Source organism: Sorghum bicolor, chromosome 10 (assembly GCF_000003195.3).
Source record: "Sorghum bicolor cultivar BTx623 chromosome 10, Sorghum_bicolor_NCBIv3, whole genome shotgun sequence".
NCBI classification, from domain to species: domain Eukaryota; kingdom Viridiplantae; phylum Streptophyta; class Magnoliopsida; order Poales; family Poaceae; genus Sorghum; species Sorghum bicolor.
In genome coordinates this window covers 53,705,651-53,721,862 of record NC_012879.2, presented here as the reverse complement: position 1 = coordinate 53,721,862, position 16,212 = coordinate 53,705,651, and the positions used below count along the sequence as shown (strand labels likewise).

The following is a 16,212-nucleotide window of genomic DNA, read 5'->3' as shown; positions in this document are numbered from 1 at the left end:
GACGAAGAAGTCGAGGCAAGCATCACACAAGTAAACCAGCGCACAAGGAGCCAGTCACGGGCCACCGGGTGATTCATCACTCGTTCACACAGCAAAAAGCCCGAAGTCCGCGATGGAGTGGTAGCCTCCCGTGGATTACCACCAATCCCGAGGGCAAATCCGTCACGCTCCACAGTATATATCGTCGGGGCCAGCCAGCCTGTCAGCAACATCAACCGCCGTTCCGGCTTCCTCTCCCTCCGCTCCGCTCTCCGAGGCCTCCGTCCCCCACTCCCCTCTTCCCCGCCTGATACGGAAGCACCTCAACTCGCCTGCCTGTAAACCCACTCGCGCTTGCTCCGCCTTCGCCGCCGGTAATGCTCCCAATCCTAGCCCCGATCCTGCTCTCCCAGTTTCGTTTCAGAAAATAGTCTTGACTCTGAAGTGACCGCGCCGTTGATTTCGGGCTTTTCTCTTTTGCGGCCTCTGGGGCTCGTGGTCGTGGGTGGGGGGTGACTTCCGGCAGTGCGCGGCGGTGTACGGTTACTCTTCGCCTGCGATGTTTGGGCGTGGCCTGATTGCGGTGCCTGCTCGTTGTCCTGTTTGGGGTTGGGGTTTCGTGGCCTAGTGCTGGTGGGGGTTTTTTGGGTGGGGGTTTGCTTTGGTGCTTTCCCTCGCCTCGACGCTGTACGTCGCTTGCGTAATGCTGGGTGCGTAATCGGTGATCATTTCCTATCTTAGCTAATTTGTTTTATGGAAGGATTAACTAATTTGTTTTAGTGACCGCGAAAATCTGCATGTAAGTTTCGAAGATGGTTGCAGTTCTCGTGAGGGACTCCGCTTTGTAAGAGTTTGTATGTGTTGATTTCTCTTCGTTTACTTGGTTTATTTAGGTTGGTGCTCGTGGATGCGTTTATTTTCAGTTGAATGCTGTGTTTGCTGGGAACGATCTCGGATTCGAACGGAATCAAACAAGCGGCCGAGATATTTCCTTCCTTGGTCGTGATTTCGAGCGCTTGCCGCTTGGTGCTGATCTTGGTGCGTTATTGGTGGAATTGGTGCAATGTTGAAGGTGTATTAGGGGCTCATTTGGTGGTTCACGGCCTTTTGGGCTTATTTGTGGCCTTGGGTTTTGCATTGGGCGCATACCTGGGTCGGGGTTGTACTTGACTTATTTAAGCTTGTGCAGTACGAGTATGTGATTGAGATAAGTTTGATGGGAATGCCAAATATTATTATTGGTTCTCTTGATATATGTTCCTTTTTTATGTTACTTTGAAGCATTTGCCTGGATACGGAATTTGGCACTTAACTGTAAAATGATATTACCTCAGTTTTTTTTTTTATTTGGATGTGCATTACCTTATCTTCGGATATAATCAATTGTCAATTTGTCATTCCCATGCTCATGCTGTTCTAGCAGGTGAAGTAAAAAAGATGGGAAGTGGGACATTTGATTTGAATGAGCAACCACATGAAAATCGAGGTATGAGAGTCATTGATAATTGTCAGTTTCTTACTCTGTTATAATGAAATAACATATTTTTGTGTAGATTGGGTTTTCCATAACAAATTCTGATGACATTTCTGCAAATCCTTGTACTGCTCAAAATTATATATTACACCCTTCTGTATGAACTGTACTGTAACTTTAGTTTTCATAATTTACCACATTTACTTTGTGCATATTATCAGTTGTAAGTTGTAGCCGTGTACATTGAATTGCTCATGGACGGAATGTGGCTTGAACTTTGGGATGGATCTAAATTCTCTTATGAATTATGAACATGGACAGGTTTTCGATTTTTTTTAGGTTTTTGAAAGTTTGAACATGTATTGTCCATCAAGCTTTATTCACAATCTCTGATTTTTCTTAAACTTGAACTTTGCTTCCCCCTTGTGGCTTGTTGTCTAACTATATTTATATAATAGAATAATTTATCCAAGATTTGGCCTGAAGAACACAGTTTTTTATGGTAGGTGGCAACATGAATTATGTGCTGTTGCAAAAGGATTGTAAGAACATATGCCGCACCAAAGTTTGTGATCTTCCTGTAGACGTGTAAGTTGACATTTTTTCTGACAAATTAGTTACATTAAGTACTTTGTATACTTGGACCAAACTTGGTGAAAACCTGGGATGGTTCATGTTTATGTAGCGTACTATTGCACATCAACACCACTTAAGTTAACTTGGACACATGGTCTTTTCACCAGTTCAGTGCAATGTGCAACACTGTTGTCCCTATGGTCAACACTAGCTCCGAACCATTATAACTTATATCTGTTTTAATCACGCATATATGATTATTTTGCTTGCAACAGTGCTCTACAACATCACAATTATTCTTTCCTTTTGCAGGCCGACCATTTGGCCAATTATGTCATTTGTGCCAACTAAAGCATACCGAAAGAGCGATTTCCCAAAATTTTCGCTGCTTCCTTATCCAGAAGACAATCGTCAGAAATCTGAATGGGGAAAATTTATGCGCTTCCTTTCAGATAATAAAAGGGTAAACTATTTTCTACATAAAGAATAAATATACTAAACAAGAAGGCTACCTTTCAGTCTCTTTATTTGTTCTCTGAAAGAATTAGGTTCAGGATTAGGGACCAACCAACTTACATCCTGGATTTCTCACTTTGGATGCTGTGTGAGTAGCTAAACTTGTTACAAAAAGTGTATGACATGGACATCTGGATTAAGATTTAAGAATAAGAGAGTTTAGTGTTGGTAGATATGATGTCCAAACAAGGTATTTGGGAGGGCATTGGATCAAGCCAGGTTCTGGAAGGATAAAGAGGACTGTTTACAGAATCCTGGCAATGAATGGATTTCACATTAGGGGTCTTGGTATTTATATCCGAGGACTCCTAACTTTCTGTGTATTTGGGAGGGCATAGTACCTTTGTACAACCTAAATCTTTGCGGCACCCCTGTAGTGCATTCCTACGTCAGGTGAGGGATCCCCTGTAGCCCTGACCTTTGTACAACCTATCTCTTTGTGGCACCCTGTAGTGCATTCCTACATCAGGTAAGGGATCCCCTATTCCCCTGTAGTCCTGTATGCCACATCATCTGCTGATGTGGCCTCCTGTCTTCCCAGGGAGGCTTCGGGAACCATCCTCCCTAAATCAGTACATGTTCCATCCTTGATTTGCCAGTAAACTTCCAGATGCTTCTGGAAGTCTACCCCTAGAAGGCCTTGTTTTGGCGTTCCGGCTCATGGGTTCCCTGGGAGCAGGTCATCTGGCCACCCTGAGGACTGGATTCTGTATCATGGGCTACCTCTTGCTGTGAACTGTAACGTTGCAGATTGGTTGGTGCCGATCTGTTTCCCCAGCAGGTGGTGAGGGAGAGCAGTCTGATGTGCTGTATGAAAATTATCTAAAATACTTTAGGCAGGTTTTATGTGCTGTATTTTGTTGTCACACAATCTAGTAAATCTGTTTTTGCTGCTTGTGAAGGTTGCTATTGCTAGATGTGGGTCCTCAACCTTCCACATACTTGCTCCTGAACCTGATGAATGCTCAAATTTTCCGCATGCGGTGCTCTTGTATGAGTGTGGACAAAATGACCCTGGAGATTGCAAACAGATGGCAAGAACATCTGGTGAGGGTTTTGCTGTGCTGCCTCTTGAGAGCAACTCTTTTTGCTAAGATAATTCAGTAGCCCTACATGAGTACATTTTGTCATCTCAATTTCATCATTGACAGTTTGTTTTAAGTGGGTGGTGTCATGTCATTTCCTAAATGTTGCTCCATTGAGCTCTCTTCTGTTTAATTCCTCATTTGGGTCATTACTTTTTCGTTGTGTTGGGTCATACTCCGATGATACGCAGCATACACTATATCATATATTTCCTTTGAACTTTGGATGATAAAAATTGATGTTGCTAATTGATCATTCTTTTCTAAACTGTCATGACACCAGGGAAACATGTGAATGGTCCTGTGATGAATGCTTCAGAGAGGCCTTTCAGGAGTGACTTTCAATATGGCTCAAGAAACTCTAAGCCACCATACTTTCAAGAGGAGGTCTGCGATAGTTTACTGAAGCACAAGGCGATGGAAACTTCACCTAAGCATCATGATCCAGTTGTCACATCCTCTCCATGTGAATCTGTTGAAGACGACCCTAGAGTTTTGAATCCGGTGGTAAAAATGAGAATAGCTTCTCCTACCAAAAATTTTGTCGTTGCAGACCCTAGTTATCTGCGAACACTTAGTCAGACACATGCTAGCTGGATGTTTGGAGCAATAGCTGAGCTCATTGATAATTCTAGAGATGCTGGTGCATCCAGGTATGCTCGTATCTTCAGGATTCTGTAATAAGAATATATTGTTTTTTTTTTGCAACCAGTTTAGGTCCTGTTTTTAATCTGCGTAGTGTTTTGTGCTGTATTATGAAATCATGTTAAGAAAATGTTTACTTTTTTAAAAATTAAAATATTCTCATGTGACTCTAAGAAAGGTTCTCAGTTTGTTTATATTTCAAAGGAATATGTTCTTAATAGAAAAATTAAACTGTAGATTGTATATTAAAAAAATCACCAGTGTCAACATGTTCTATTTGTAGTTTCAGAATCCTGTTGCAAGCATAGTTTATTTACTGTTTTTAGTTATTCCTATTTGACTGTGCTAATTACTTATTTCTTATTTATTGTTGTTTATCATGGAAGGTTGAGTATTTCCATTGAACATTTGTTTTCAAAGAAGGCACAAAAGAAAATTCCTGTCTTATCTGTAATTGATGATGGACATGGAATGACTTATCCTGACATGATGAGAATGATCTCTTTTGGCCATAAACGACCAAATGAACATCGTGAGGATCAGATTGGGAGATTTGGAATCGGATTTAAGGTAGAAATCTCTCAGTTGAAGATGGCTTCATCTTCTGTTTTAGTGTTTCTATCTACTCAAGGGCACAGTTTAGTCAGTTTTAGATTGCACTCTTGTTATATCCTCATTATTGATGTGGTCTATGCTTTATCTCACCTAAACCCTTCAAATCCCAATGATGAACACAAATATGTTCTATTATTTTGGTGCGACTAAAACAGTTTTATCTGAAGGCTCTTAATTGTGTGATGCTGAGAATTTGTTTATATGTTATTCAATAGTCTCAGATGATATGTTCATTCTACTATGTCAATGATAGAGATCTACATTCGTCATTTCTGTTAGCTAGTTTTTTTCCTCCCCTGCCTGGTGCTATCCTTCAAGTTGAATTGCCCTAAAAGCTCGCATGAATGAAAATGTCTATTGTTTGAATACACTAATATAAGACCTGATGAATATTAACATTATCAGTTCAGAGTTCCTGTTCATGATTCATAGCCGTCCTAGCGCTGCAAACAGTACTTCAATCATGCCTGCAGTTTTGCTGATCATTTTTTTGCATAAAAATTTATATTGTATGAACTATGAAGATTGATGTTGTTACTAACTTTGTTACTATTTTCTGTGTGGTACATGTAGACTGGTGCTATGAAACTTGGAAAAGATGCAATTGTTCTCACACAAACTAAATCCTCCAGATCAGTGGCCTTTCTTTCTCAGTCTTTTAATGAAGAAAAGGATGTATGTATTGTTCTTATCACTCCCCCATCCCCCCTGCCTCCCTCGTAGTGTATTGCATTAAATTGGATGATTTGCTGCAGAACCTTGAGATCCCTGTGGTGGCATATCGAAAGGAAGGGCAATACATGGAAGTTGATTTGAGTGTCCAGTCTGATGCTACTGCAGAATATAACTTGAGTGCTATTAAGAATTTTTCTTCGTTCAACGAGTATTTCATTGGAGAAAAGTTAGGCCTATTTGGTGAAGATCGTACTGGGACACAAATTTATATATGGAATTTAGACAGATGGGGTACTCAATGCACTTTGGAGTGGAATTCTGGTAAGTCTTCAGAAAATCCTGTGCACCATGGTCGTGGAGACATATTAATCCGTTCAAGAAGAGTCAGATCACGTCCAGGACAAACAAGTAACAAGGTATGCTCTGTAACTCTTCATCAATTTACTTTGATCTCTTTGAGGCAAGAAACAACCATTCTAAACATGACTTCTAGGGATGTATTTTGAATTTCACCTTGTAGGATCCAGAAGTTCATTGTAGCTTTCTGATGGGATACTGTAGCTTTCATGTTTTTATATATACTGCTTGTTGTAGTTTGCTAATGATGCATGCCACTCACACATTGATATTCTGAACCTTGCGCATGGTTGATTTGGAACCTGTCCATGTCATGATTTGCACTGGTTCTTAATATTCTGTGCATTGAATCACTTCTTTTATGGATTGTATTCTTAGGTGCTGTTGGACTATTCTCTTCAGTCTTATCTGGAAGTTATGTTCTTGAATCCTCGGATGAAGATATCTGTCCAAGGTTCTTTGGTAAATATTCTCTTTCTGAGCACCCTTTGTTACTCCTGTGTCATTTCTTTCTATGTTATAGTTGCCTGTTTTCATTTGCTGTTTTTTTCACTTGGCAGGTCAAAAGCCGCCCGTTGGCGAAGACCCTTAACAAGACTTCTGTTGTGTCTGGTGAAATTATGGGAAGGACTATTGTATTGACTCTGGGAAGGAGCAAAGTAGAATGGGACAGAACAAACTGTGGAATCTTCTTATATTGGCATGGTCGTTTGATAGAGGTGAGGTTAGCTGTTGTGGCATTAATAGTTAATCCGCCTTCTAGACTATAGTCGAGACTCGGGAGTGAATTGTGGCTCCATTTATGTTGAAAATGGAAATAGACATGTTAGATGTAACATCTAGCTGCAGGAATTACATTGAAATTTCCATGTCCAAGTTTATAAGTGTAAATGTTTGATTTGTTGTACTTATGATTATGTGTTTCACTTTTCAGTCTTACAAGCGGGTTGGAGGCCAAAAGCATAGTACTGACATGGGACGTGGAGTAATAGGAGTTGCAGATATCACAAATCTCATTGTATGCTTACACCATGACTATCCTATTTTTTGTTTTCCGTTCAGAGCGAGAAATTCAGTTTTCCTTTAGCCTAATATCCATGGATTAACCTCTGTTCTTTTGCAGGATGATGAAGATGGTAATTCATGGGTTCTGAACAATAAACAGGGATTTCAAGATTGTGAAATGTATGCTAAACTGGAGGAGTGGCTTGGTAGGAAAGTGGATGAATACTGGGATTCGAAATTTGACAGTCTCGAGCTGGTATGGATTATGATTTTTTTTATTCTAGAATAAATTAACGTGCCTTACTGCTCATGCATATGGGGCCATGAGGTTTTAAATTTTCATACTAATATCTTAGACATATAGTGGGATGGGGGTGGGAGGATTGAGAGTTTCTTTCCAATCTTTGTTTATACTTGTGCCATAAGAAGCTCAATGTCTAATTATATATGGACGAAGTTCTCATTGTAGATTCTTTCATAACTGTTTCATCCAGAGAAAAGGGGATGAGAGCCACAAGGCTGATTCTGACTGGGTTCAGTGCTACAGCTGTCGTAAATGGCGAATGTTGAATGCAGGCTTCAATGTAGACAATCTTCCTGAGGAATGGTTTGTATCTGGCAGTCATGAAGGATTTTCATACATAATGAAGTCATGATTTTAATATTGTGCCCTCTTATTCTTAAGCTGTAATGACACAATTGATTAGTTTACATGCTAACACTAGAGCACTTCTTTTAGTTAGCGCTAATCTTTCTTTTACATATTAATAATCAAGTGATTATGCTCTCTTAAATCATGGACAGATTATCATAGATGGATATAAGTAGTAATTTTACCATTGAGCACTTAGCCACTGTTACACCACAATATGAATAATTAGTGATTTAACAAGTTAACTGCACTATATCACTTCTTTATTAATGATGATCATCTTGCTGCCTTCTCACCTTGGTGGATAATCATTCAGTTGTTCATGCATCAGTTTTAGTACCCATCGTCTGAATAATTGGATCTCAATTCATTATGTATTCCAAACTGATTTTAGTTGCATGGTTTATACAACGGGAGTTTATGATTTTGGTTCACTAAAGTTTATACATGGGCATTACTTTTTTATAGTTTTAAGCCCTGATGTTTTGAATTTCAGGTTCTGCTACATGCCACCGTTCAATGGCAAATGTGAGATTCCTGAACAACAAATGGGACGAGGCGTCATCGTGATAGGTGAGAAGAGATCTGGACACGATGAACAAAAGGCTGCCCTGCAAGGAGGTACACCAAAGAAGGACATGAGGCCTGATAACCTCAAGATTCAGATGATTACTCAAGGTGAAGAAAATGCGAAGGTAGCTAGTAACCCTAAATCATATAATACACTTCCTCTTTGCACAAGATCAAAGCCATGGAGATAAATAGCTGTTCACATTCTGTACCCATGATGTACAGGGTATGCCAGAGGTTGTAAACACGCGAAAGAAACCTTCAAGTGGCACCCCATCAAATCCCAAGAACAACAGCGATGGTAGAACCATCATACCAGCTGAGATTCACTATTTTTTGTCAATTGTTTGTCTTGCATGAACTTAAAAAATACCTTTTCAGATGATTTTGAAGGTGTGTCCTCACAAACTGAAGATGACGCCCCTCCCCTTAAGTTAAAGAGGCTAAGAAGGGGGCCTGCAAAGACTTCCAAATGTTGACAGAAAGTGAAACTACACGGTAACCATTTTGTGCCTTCCCTTTTCTCTTGTTAGGCTCTAAAAGTTACACGCCAGTAATGGTCACTCTGCTTCATTTCTCTGTAGTTTCTCTTCTTGTCTCTTGTTAGATCCTTAGACTTAATGCATCTGTTCTTTCCCCAGCTGGTGTAATGCTTCGTTTGGATTTTGGACGGACTTTGGACTTCGATACTGATGCATGAGGGCACGAGGCCTTCTGAGCACACTGGCAGCTATAATTCTGTTGCTTTTGTGCAGTAGAATTTTGAAACGTGCGTGTTTGTAAATAGAGTTCTACTGTTGGATTAGGCGTCTTTTTGTAAGTAGGTGTTTCTCGCATTCAAATGTTGCAGCTTAGGCCCTATTTGGATCCATTAACCCTAAATAGTTAGCTAGCTAACAGACCATAACTAATATTAGCTAGCTTTGTTCAACTAATGAAATGGATGTTAGAGCATCTCCAATAGTTCTCCAAAAACCAATTGATAAATCAAGAGATTTTCAAGTGGCTAAAAAGATGTTGGGAGTATATTGATGTTTCCAAAATTCCGTTCCTAAACAATTAGGAATCTTGCACTATTTTCAAGTCACCATAACTTTTTGTTTAAGATGCTAGAGAGACAACGCCGCAGCCATTGCTGCTGGATTCGCCACAGACGTATATGGTCTGAAATGAAAATTGAACAACCTAAAATTGTTTGACTTTAGTAACTTAGTTTTCATGAAAAGATAGACTATAATAACTAATGTTAGTGGATGAAATGACTCATATGTAGCTTGGAGGAAGACATCATAATTATATGCTCGTGGGTAGGGATGATAACGATACGGATATTTTCTGATCGTATTCGAGACCGAATTCGTTTGGAGGGGTTCAAATTTGTCCGTCTGAGTACGCCGGATCCATATTCGAATACTTAAATCGTATATTTATGATGTTGATATTCAATCGTATCTTATCCAACGTGGTTAACATTATCTGTATTCGAATTTGAATTCAACCAGAAATATAAAAACAAATATGATATCGATAATATCCGTCCGTATTCCATCTGTTTTTATCTCTACTCATAGGGCGTGTTTTTTCTTAGGGCATATAGATATTACTCTCTCCGTCCATCAGTCTCCCTCATCTAAACCCTCAGCCCAGAGACCAAGGAGCAACGTAGGCCCATGGCCTTTTTCATTAAATCGCTGTTCCAAGAGTAATGAGGCGGTAAACTTAACCAACGCCGCTAAATCTCCGTGGTCGCTGGTCTCCTCGCGCGTCTGGTACGGCCGCTCGTCTCCTCGCGCGCTCCCACTATTCTTTCCCGCGCTTATTTCTACAAGCCCTACGCTGGTCTCCTCGCGCGTCTGGTACGGCCGCTCGTCTCCTCGCGCGCTCCCACTATTCTTTCCCGCGCTTATTTCTACAAGCCCTACAGATGACTTTCAACAAAAAATTAGCATCCAAATTTCAAAACTCAAACTTCCATTGGCGCCACTCTCCAAAACTCAAACTTTCATGGCCTATATATGTCGCCAAGGAGGATGGAACGTCCAGGCAAGTCCAGATCTCTCCATCTCACCTGCTCTTCTTTCTTAACCTCTGATTAGATGCCTGGGTTACAAATTGATTTGAATGATGTGCCATATGAACCTGGCGACTGGTATCCTGTAGATTGGGATGACATTGTTGAGTATGTTGGGCCAGCAAACCAACTTGATTATGATATGGTTTGGGACGATGGCAGCCAAGGTGCAAAACTGCAAGATCTTTATTTAATCTATTGTTGTTTCTATCTCTGAACTTGTTCCTTCCTTTCCTATGTTGCAGCATTTGGCGAGGAATAAGATGAAGTTGATGCAGCAGGAATGCAAGGAGATGGAGTCGGTGGTCTGCAAGGAGATGGCCAGCAAGAAGATGTAGTTGTTGCTGCAACTGATGGTCTGCAAGGAGATGTACAAGATGACGTTGTAGCAGGAGTGCAAGGAGAAGCCAGCTCCATTAGGGCATCAACAACGTCAGGTACCTCTGAAGCCAGCTCCATTAGGGCAGCAACGGCTTCTGCTTCGTCTCCTTCGGCCATGGTGGATATTGAACTGGAGTCTGGACTGGACACGAGCACGTCTGGCACCTCGGTGTTGCCCGGTTCGCAGTCATCGTCTTCATCGAAAGAATCCGATGCCCAGTTCACTCCACGCACCAATGTCTCCTGAACGGAGATGCTTCGCAGGTGATCCATACAAGCGCACGGTGGAGACTAAAGCTGGAGCGAGATGGAGCGCACGGTGGAGACTGGATTGGAACACGAGTGCTGGATTTAACGGAGTCATAAGGAAAGGAAACGGGAGAGCGCCGTCGTAATAGCTCGCGATTCAGCCGAGGCGCCGCACGCACGGGAGACGAAGCGGTCATACGTAAAATGACGGAGACTATTGGAAAAAATTTTTTTGCTTAGATGAGAGAGACTAATGGACCGAGGGAGTATTGTGTTTGAGTTGTCATTCTTCTGTGTTTTACAATGCTGAGCTCCAGTGCTTGTTGTACGGTGAGATGCCATAATGCACGTATTTGGACTGTCACTTTCTTATAATTCTTATAATAACGACTCGCGACCTGAACCCAGCAAGAATTACCCACCTGTATAATTCTTATAATTCTACTTTACATTCACCACCGTCGACCGGAGACTGGTTTTTCGACGTCTACTCGGCGAACTGCTTTCCCTCAAACGTCTGCGCGAACATCCAGTCCGCTGGCGCGACACTGTAGGCGGTGACCGTCCTGCCCCTCCCGCCGGTGACCTCGAACGACAGTGGCTGGCCGCGGAGGTCGGCGTCGCACTGCCAGTTCTGGCCCCAGTTCCGTCCCATCGGGATCCACCCCGTCCTCGACCCTTTCACCTTCACGGCCGTCACCTCGCCGTCCGCCGCCACGTTGGTGATCAGCACCTGCAGGAAGTGAGCACTGCCGGTGATGGTGAACCGCATGCCGCCCGCCCTGTCGCAGCTCACCCTGCACCACCACCATATCGCCAAAAAAGTTCAGCTGCATCATAATGATCATATCCCGAAATAAAAAAAGAAAAAGAAAAAGAAAAGCTCCATTTGCTGATGGTGGTGATCATAGTGGAATGGCCTCTTCTCTTCTGAAAAAGACGAACAGGTGGTGTTGTTTTTTTCAGATCGAAAAGGTGTTCAGTAGGCGCAAATGGCAGGATAAGTTAATTTGGTATTCTGACATAATAAACTCAAATAAAGGATACTTGCTGTGCACTCTTGCAGTAGTCGGAACACACTCATAACACTTGTCTGAAAACGGGCAAGTGCTCATAATTGAAAACGCAAGTGACAGATTTGAAAACAAAAAGGAGGACCACTGACTGAAAAGCTGATGTTTTCTTTTCTCTGTGCTTCCGAGAGCCTGATGCATTCCAAAGTGGCTTCAGACATTCATCCGATATTCTACGATCCAATTCTAATCATCCAACATCATTCTGGGCTTTCGCAAAAGGCAGTGCAGTGTCAGGCTTAAAAAAAACCACACCGATTGCGCAGCTCAAGAATGATAGCGCGCCATGTCCCATGGCTTTGCATATTCAGGCTCAGCCAAGTTGACAGAGCGAGCAGCAAGCAGCTCAACGCCCCCTCCTAATCTGTTTGTTTTCTCCTATAAAGTATTGCTAACACAATTCCAATGCAGCTTCCTTTCAAAAAAAAAAACAATTCCAATGCAGCACAGTTGTTCTGCCTGTTCTTTGACTCAAATTTTGTAAGCCTTGAAAAAAGAGGAAAAAGAAAAACAAAACATGGAGCAGTTCAAGGCGGCGTGAGGCATGTATAAACGTAAAGCAAACGTACCTCCGGAACTGCACGGGCACGATGTCGGCCTTGGCCTTGGCGACGCGGAGGAAGGCGGCCTCCGACAGCTCGAGGTGCTCCCGCGGGAAGTTGCACCAGCCGCCGGCCACCTCGTCGGCGACGCCCATGTTGGCGGGGCAGAAGTCCGTGGCCGTCACCACCACCGTGGGGCTGCCCCGGAGGCACCACTGGATGTGGTTGACGCACCGGAGCTCGTAGCAGCCGCCGCAGGCGCTGCCGCGGCCGAACAGCGCCGCGCTCAGCCCCGCCGTGTACCGGCCGTACCTGAAGATGTCCAGGTCGCCGTAACCGCAGGCGCCACCACCTGCAGGAACCAACCGCCATTGCATCAGGCACGGCACCAACAAGCAGTATGCAATGTCAGAAAACATGGAGCGATGGGAAGATGGAAATTCTTGAATCCATGAAGTTAGAACTTTAGTCCTCGTTAGAATTTTCTCAATCTTGCGAGAATTTAACTGTTTCAAACGAAATTGTAGTGAAATTACTACATTCCAAATAGTCTGGACTGGATGTTTTAGGACCTGAAGTACACTCGCAATGAATGAAGTGTAGTATGTCAATTATGTTATTTCTAACATCGCACAGAAAATCACTGTATGCAACTGCAACCTCGCTCCTCCATGAGTTGTCAAAAACAGTAACAGGGCAGCAGTAAGGAAACCTCTCACTGTACTGGTAGTACTAGCTTGCCTCACATGAATTTGTCAATGCACCCATTCAATGTGCGTCAACTACAACTTTCTCAAAAGGCAAAGGCCACAAAACTTGAAAGCCCATTTAGCGCCGAAAATGTACTCCATAACTTGTCCTTAAAAATAAATAAATAAAAGGGGTACTCCATAACCCCTTTCCTTTTGGCCGTTAAAGGATAGCAATAGCATTAGTGCTCTACAAGACTACCATCAACCCTCCAGAAAAAAAAAATGGTTTTTCTGCAGTACCTTTGTCAAATCAAGATAGTGCTTCAAATGAATTCATGCTTGGAATGTTCAGTCCCAAGAATCACTCAATCTGAAGAAGCCAGGAAGGAAAAAGGGGGAAGAAGTTCCATTGGTGAATCTCTCTTCGCGTGTGTGTGATTTTTGGCGACTTTGCAGTAAGCAGCTACGCTCGGATCTAAACAACACCACACTATCTTCTCGCCCATGGAATGGAATCGTTTCTGCAGACGACATTCGCAATCTCTGGTGGAAGAGAGGGAAGAAGCATTGACTACCTTTCATCCACCAAAAATGCAGAAAGGCCGGCCGGGGTAGAAGAGGAGGGAAAGAAAACCGACTCTGACTGACGACTGAGCATCGCCGATGTTGGTCGAGATTGTGCTACGACTGCGAGGCAGGCTGGAACAAACGCAGGCACTGAGACACATACCGTCGTTGAGAGGGTGCGACTGGGACTCCTTGACGTAGGTGGCGGTGCCGAGCCTCCAGTCCTCGTAGCCGCCATTGCCGAGCCTCACGCCGTCGCCGAAGCTGGCTGCAGATAGCAGCAGCAGCAAGAACAGAGGCAGCGAGCTCACCATGCCGCCCGCCCGTCTGCTCGCAGTCGCAGCCGCGCCTCTGTTGATCAACCAGCGGCAGGGAGCTCTCCTATCCTACCCGAGCAAGAACGGCAGCAGCAAGAACAGCGGCCTTTCGTTTCTTTGGTGGCGCTGTTCTTGGACTGTCTGAACTGAAATGTGCAGTGTGTTTGCTTGGCCGGTGGTGGTGATGGGAGCGGAATGGAGAGGAGGAGACCGGGATGGGGGGAGTCAAAGGTGACAGAGCGGGGCAGAGGGAGGACCGGCGGGTTGTGTAGGAGTAGAAGGGAAGGCGAGGCGGCTTTTGCCCGCTTCCTTTCTGCAGTGGCTTTATTGGGATTTGCAGGCAGCAGCCGCCGCGGGGGCTGCCCTTTTGAGGACATGGCTGGCCTGGCCCGGGAGGGAGAAGACGGGGAGCAGAGCCGCAGAGGACTCGAGACGAGAGAATGTCTTTTGCACTGGCGCCCTCTCAAACGTGCCATTTTACCAAATCGGCACCAGGGCTGGCTGGCTGGCTGATCCCAATCCAGTTCATCAACAGATCGGGATTGCCTCACAAGTCATTTTTTTTTTGCCTGTGTGAGTTGCGTCCTGCAATTCAGTGGCATTTTTTTTTCACTTGGGTGTTTCTAGCCTGGAGAAGCAAAGATTGAGAGAGGACGAGAGGCTGGGGGCCGGGCAAAGGCTTTTATTAGGTTCGAGTGTCCTTTGATCTGATTGCTGGCGGTGCCAGCCTACGGACTGGCCTCTTAAACATTGGGCATCAGGGACGTGAGCCAGGTACTGCGACGAGATACGCCTTTGATCCAAGCGCGATCTCCGCCTGAGCAGTACCCTGCCTCACATTAGTCGCATGGTCCCGGACAGGCGGATGACCTGTTTTCGGTGATTGATGGTTTTCTTAACCACCAATCACCATCCTAGACCGGATCAAGATCGCGGTGAAGAAGCTCATCGCCTCGGACGAGTACGGCGAGCAAGAGTTGGTGCAGTCCATCGGGCAGATCCACCACCGAAACCTCCTCCGCATGATCGGCTACTGCAAGGACGACAAGCGACAACCACCGGATGCTAGTGTTCAAGTTCATGCCGGGCGGGTCGCTCCGCAGCTTCCTCTTGAACCACGAGAAGCGACCTCCATGGCGGTGGCACGCGGAGTCTGCCGTCGCCATCGCCCGGGGCGGGGACTCGAGTACCTCCACGAGGGTTGCAGCGCTCCAATCATCCATTGCGACATCAAGCCCGATAACAGACGGCCATGGCGTCGCGAGGATCACCGATTTCGGCATCTCGAAGCTGCTGGGAACCCAGCAGGTGCACACCACGGTGACACATGCCAGAGGCACCAGGGCGTTTGGACACCAAGGCAGACGTCTACAGCTTCGGCGTTGTGCTGCTGGAGGTGCTAGGAGCCAGTGGTGGTTGATCCGCCGCATGGCGTGGAGGAGGACGACGAGACGGTCACCTTGTTCGGTTAGGCGGCGCAGCTGGTGGGCGCGCGGAGGACAGAGCGGATGCTGCACGGCGTCGACGCTGCTCTGGTCCTCCGCGCCTTTGATTTCTCAGCTCAAATAATGAATAATACTCCCTCCACCATAAGATAAATTAAATTGAATTATTCTTAGTTAAATTATTTTAAGTATGACATGGAGCAAGTGTATTGTATATGAAATATATTTTATGATATATCTAATAATGCAAATTTAGTGTCATAAACATTGTTGCACTTTTTGATAAATTAGATCAAAACTTAAAAAGTTTGACTCCAAATATTTTTTACAAGTTGATTTATTTTAAGACAAGGCAGTACACCGATCATAGTTCTTTGGTTATTTTGATTAGTCAGACTAACTCAACGAACCATGCTCCTCCACAAGGTAAAACCTTAGGAGACATAGAAGGGTTACTAAATGAGATAACACGACTCACTGCAGATTGGTTGTCCACCTTGGACTTCGGGACCAAATATTGGAAGCTATCCAGCACATCAACAGCATTGTAAGGTTATTTTGGGAGAGCTTTCCCTGATTCTTCAGCTTTGCTCCTTGTATCAGAAATATTTACTCCGGCAACATCGATCAGCATATTCGTGCGAACAGGGAATCAAACGGATAGCACACAAGACACATGGATTATACGGGTTCAAGTAAGTAGTATCCTACGTCCAATTTGAAATA

At 44.0% G+C, this 16,212-nt stretch overlaps 2 protein-coding genes across 2 annotated transcripts; one reads left to right on the top strand and one right to left on the bottom strand.

The window, feature by feature from the left end:
- LOC8083464 (MORC family CW-type zinc finger protein 3) lies at positions 217-9,187 on the top strand. Its single transcript, XM_021449030.1, has 18 exons — positions 217-353; positions 1,403-1,465; positions 1,960-2,041; positions 2,342-2,492; positions 3,448-3,592; positions 3,914-4,283; positions 4,662-4,845; positions 5,464-5,565; positions 5,646-5,981; positions 6,301-6,384; positions 6,483-6,641; positions 6,857-6,940; positions 7,046-7,183; positions 7,422-7,534; positions 8,076-8,274; positions 8,375-8,450; positions 8,531-8,647; positions 8,791-9,187. The coding sequence occupies exons 2-17, from the start codon at positions 1,417-1,419 to the stop codon at positions 8,626-8,628; spliced, it is 2,370 nt and encodes a 789-aa protein (XP_021304705.1). The 5' UTR covers positions 217-353; positions 1,403-1,416; the 3' UTR covers positions 8,629-8,647; positions 8,791-9,187.
- Positions 11,187-14,450, bottom strand: LOC8067658 (expansin-A16). Its single transcript, XM_002437250.2, has 3 exons — positions 13,888-14,450; positions 12,493-12,817; positions 11,187-11,647 (listed from the first exon to the last, which is right to left on the bottom strand). Exons 1-3 carry the CDS (start codon positions 14,036-14,038, stop codon positions 11,338-11,340), a joined length of 786 nt encoding a protein of 261 aa, XP_002437295.1. The 5' UTR covers positions 14,039-14,450; the 3' UTR covers positions 11,187-11,337.

Coding starts and splice junctions, on each gene's coding strand:
- LOC8083464 (XM_021449030.1), top strand. CDS start 1,417: ATGGGAAGTGGGACATTTGATTTGAATGAGCAACCACATGAAAATCGA. Junction 4,846..5,463: donor GATTTGGAATCGGATTTAAG/GTAGAAATCTCT, acceptor TGGTACATGTAG/ACTGGTGCTATGAAACTTGG. Junction 6,385..6,482: donor TATCTGTCCAAGGTTCTTTG/GTAAATATTCTC, acceptor TTCACTTGGCAG/GTCAAAAGCCGCCCGTTGGC.
- LOC8067658 (XM_002437250.2), bottom strand. CDS start 14,038: ATGGTGAGCTCGCTGCCTCTGTTCTTGCTGCTGCTGCTATCTGCAGCC. Junction 12,818..13,887: donor GTCGCACCCTCTCAACGACG/GTATGTGTCTCA, acceptor TGGTTCCTGCAG/GTGGTGGCGCCTGCGGTTAC. Junction 11,648..12,492: donor GTGCCCGTGCAGTTCCGGAG/GTACGTTTGCTT, acceptor GTGGTGGTGCAG/GGTGAGCTGCGACAGGGCGG.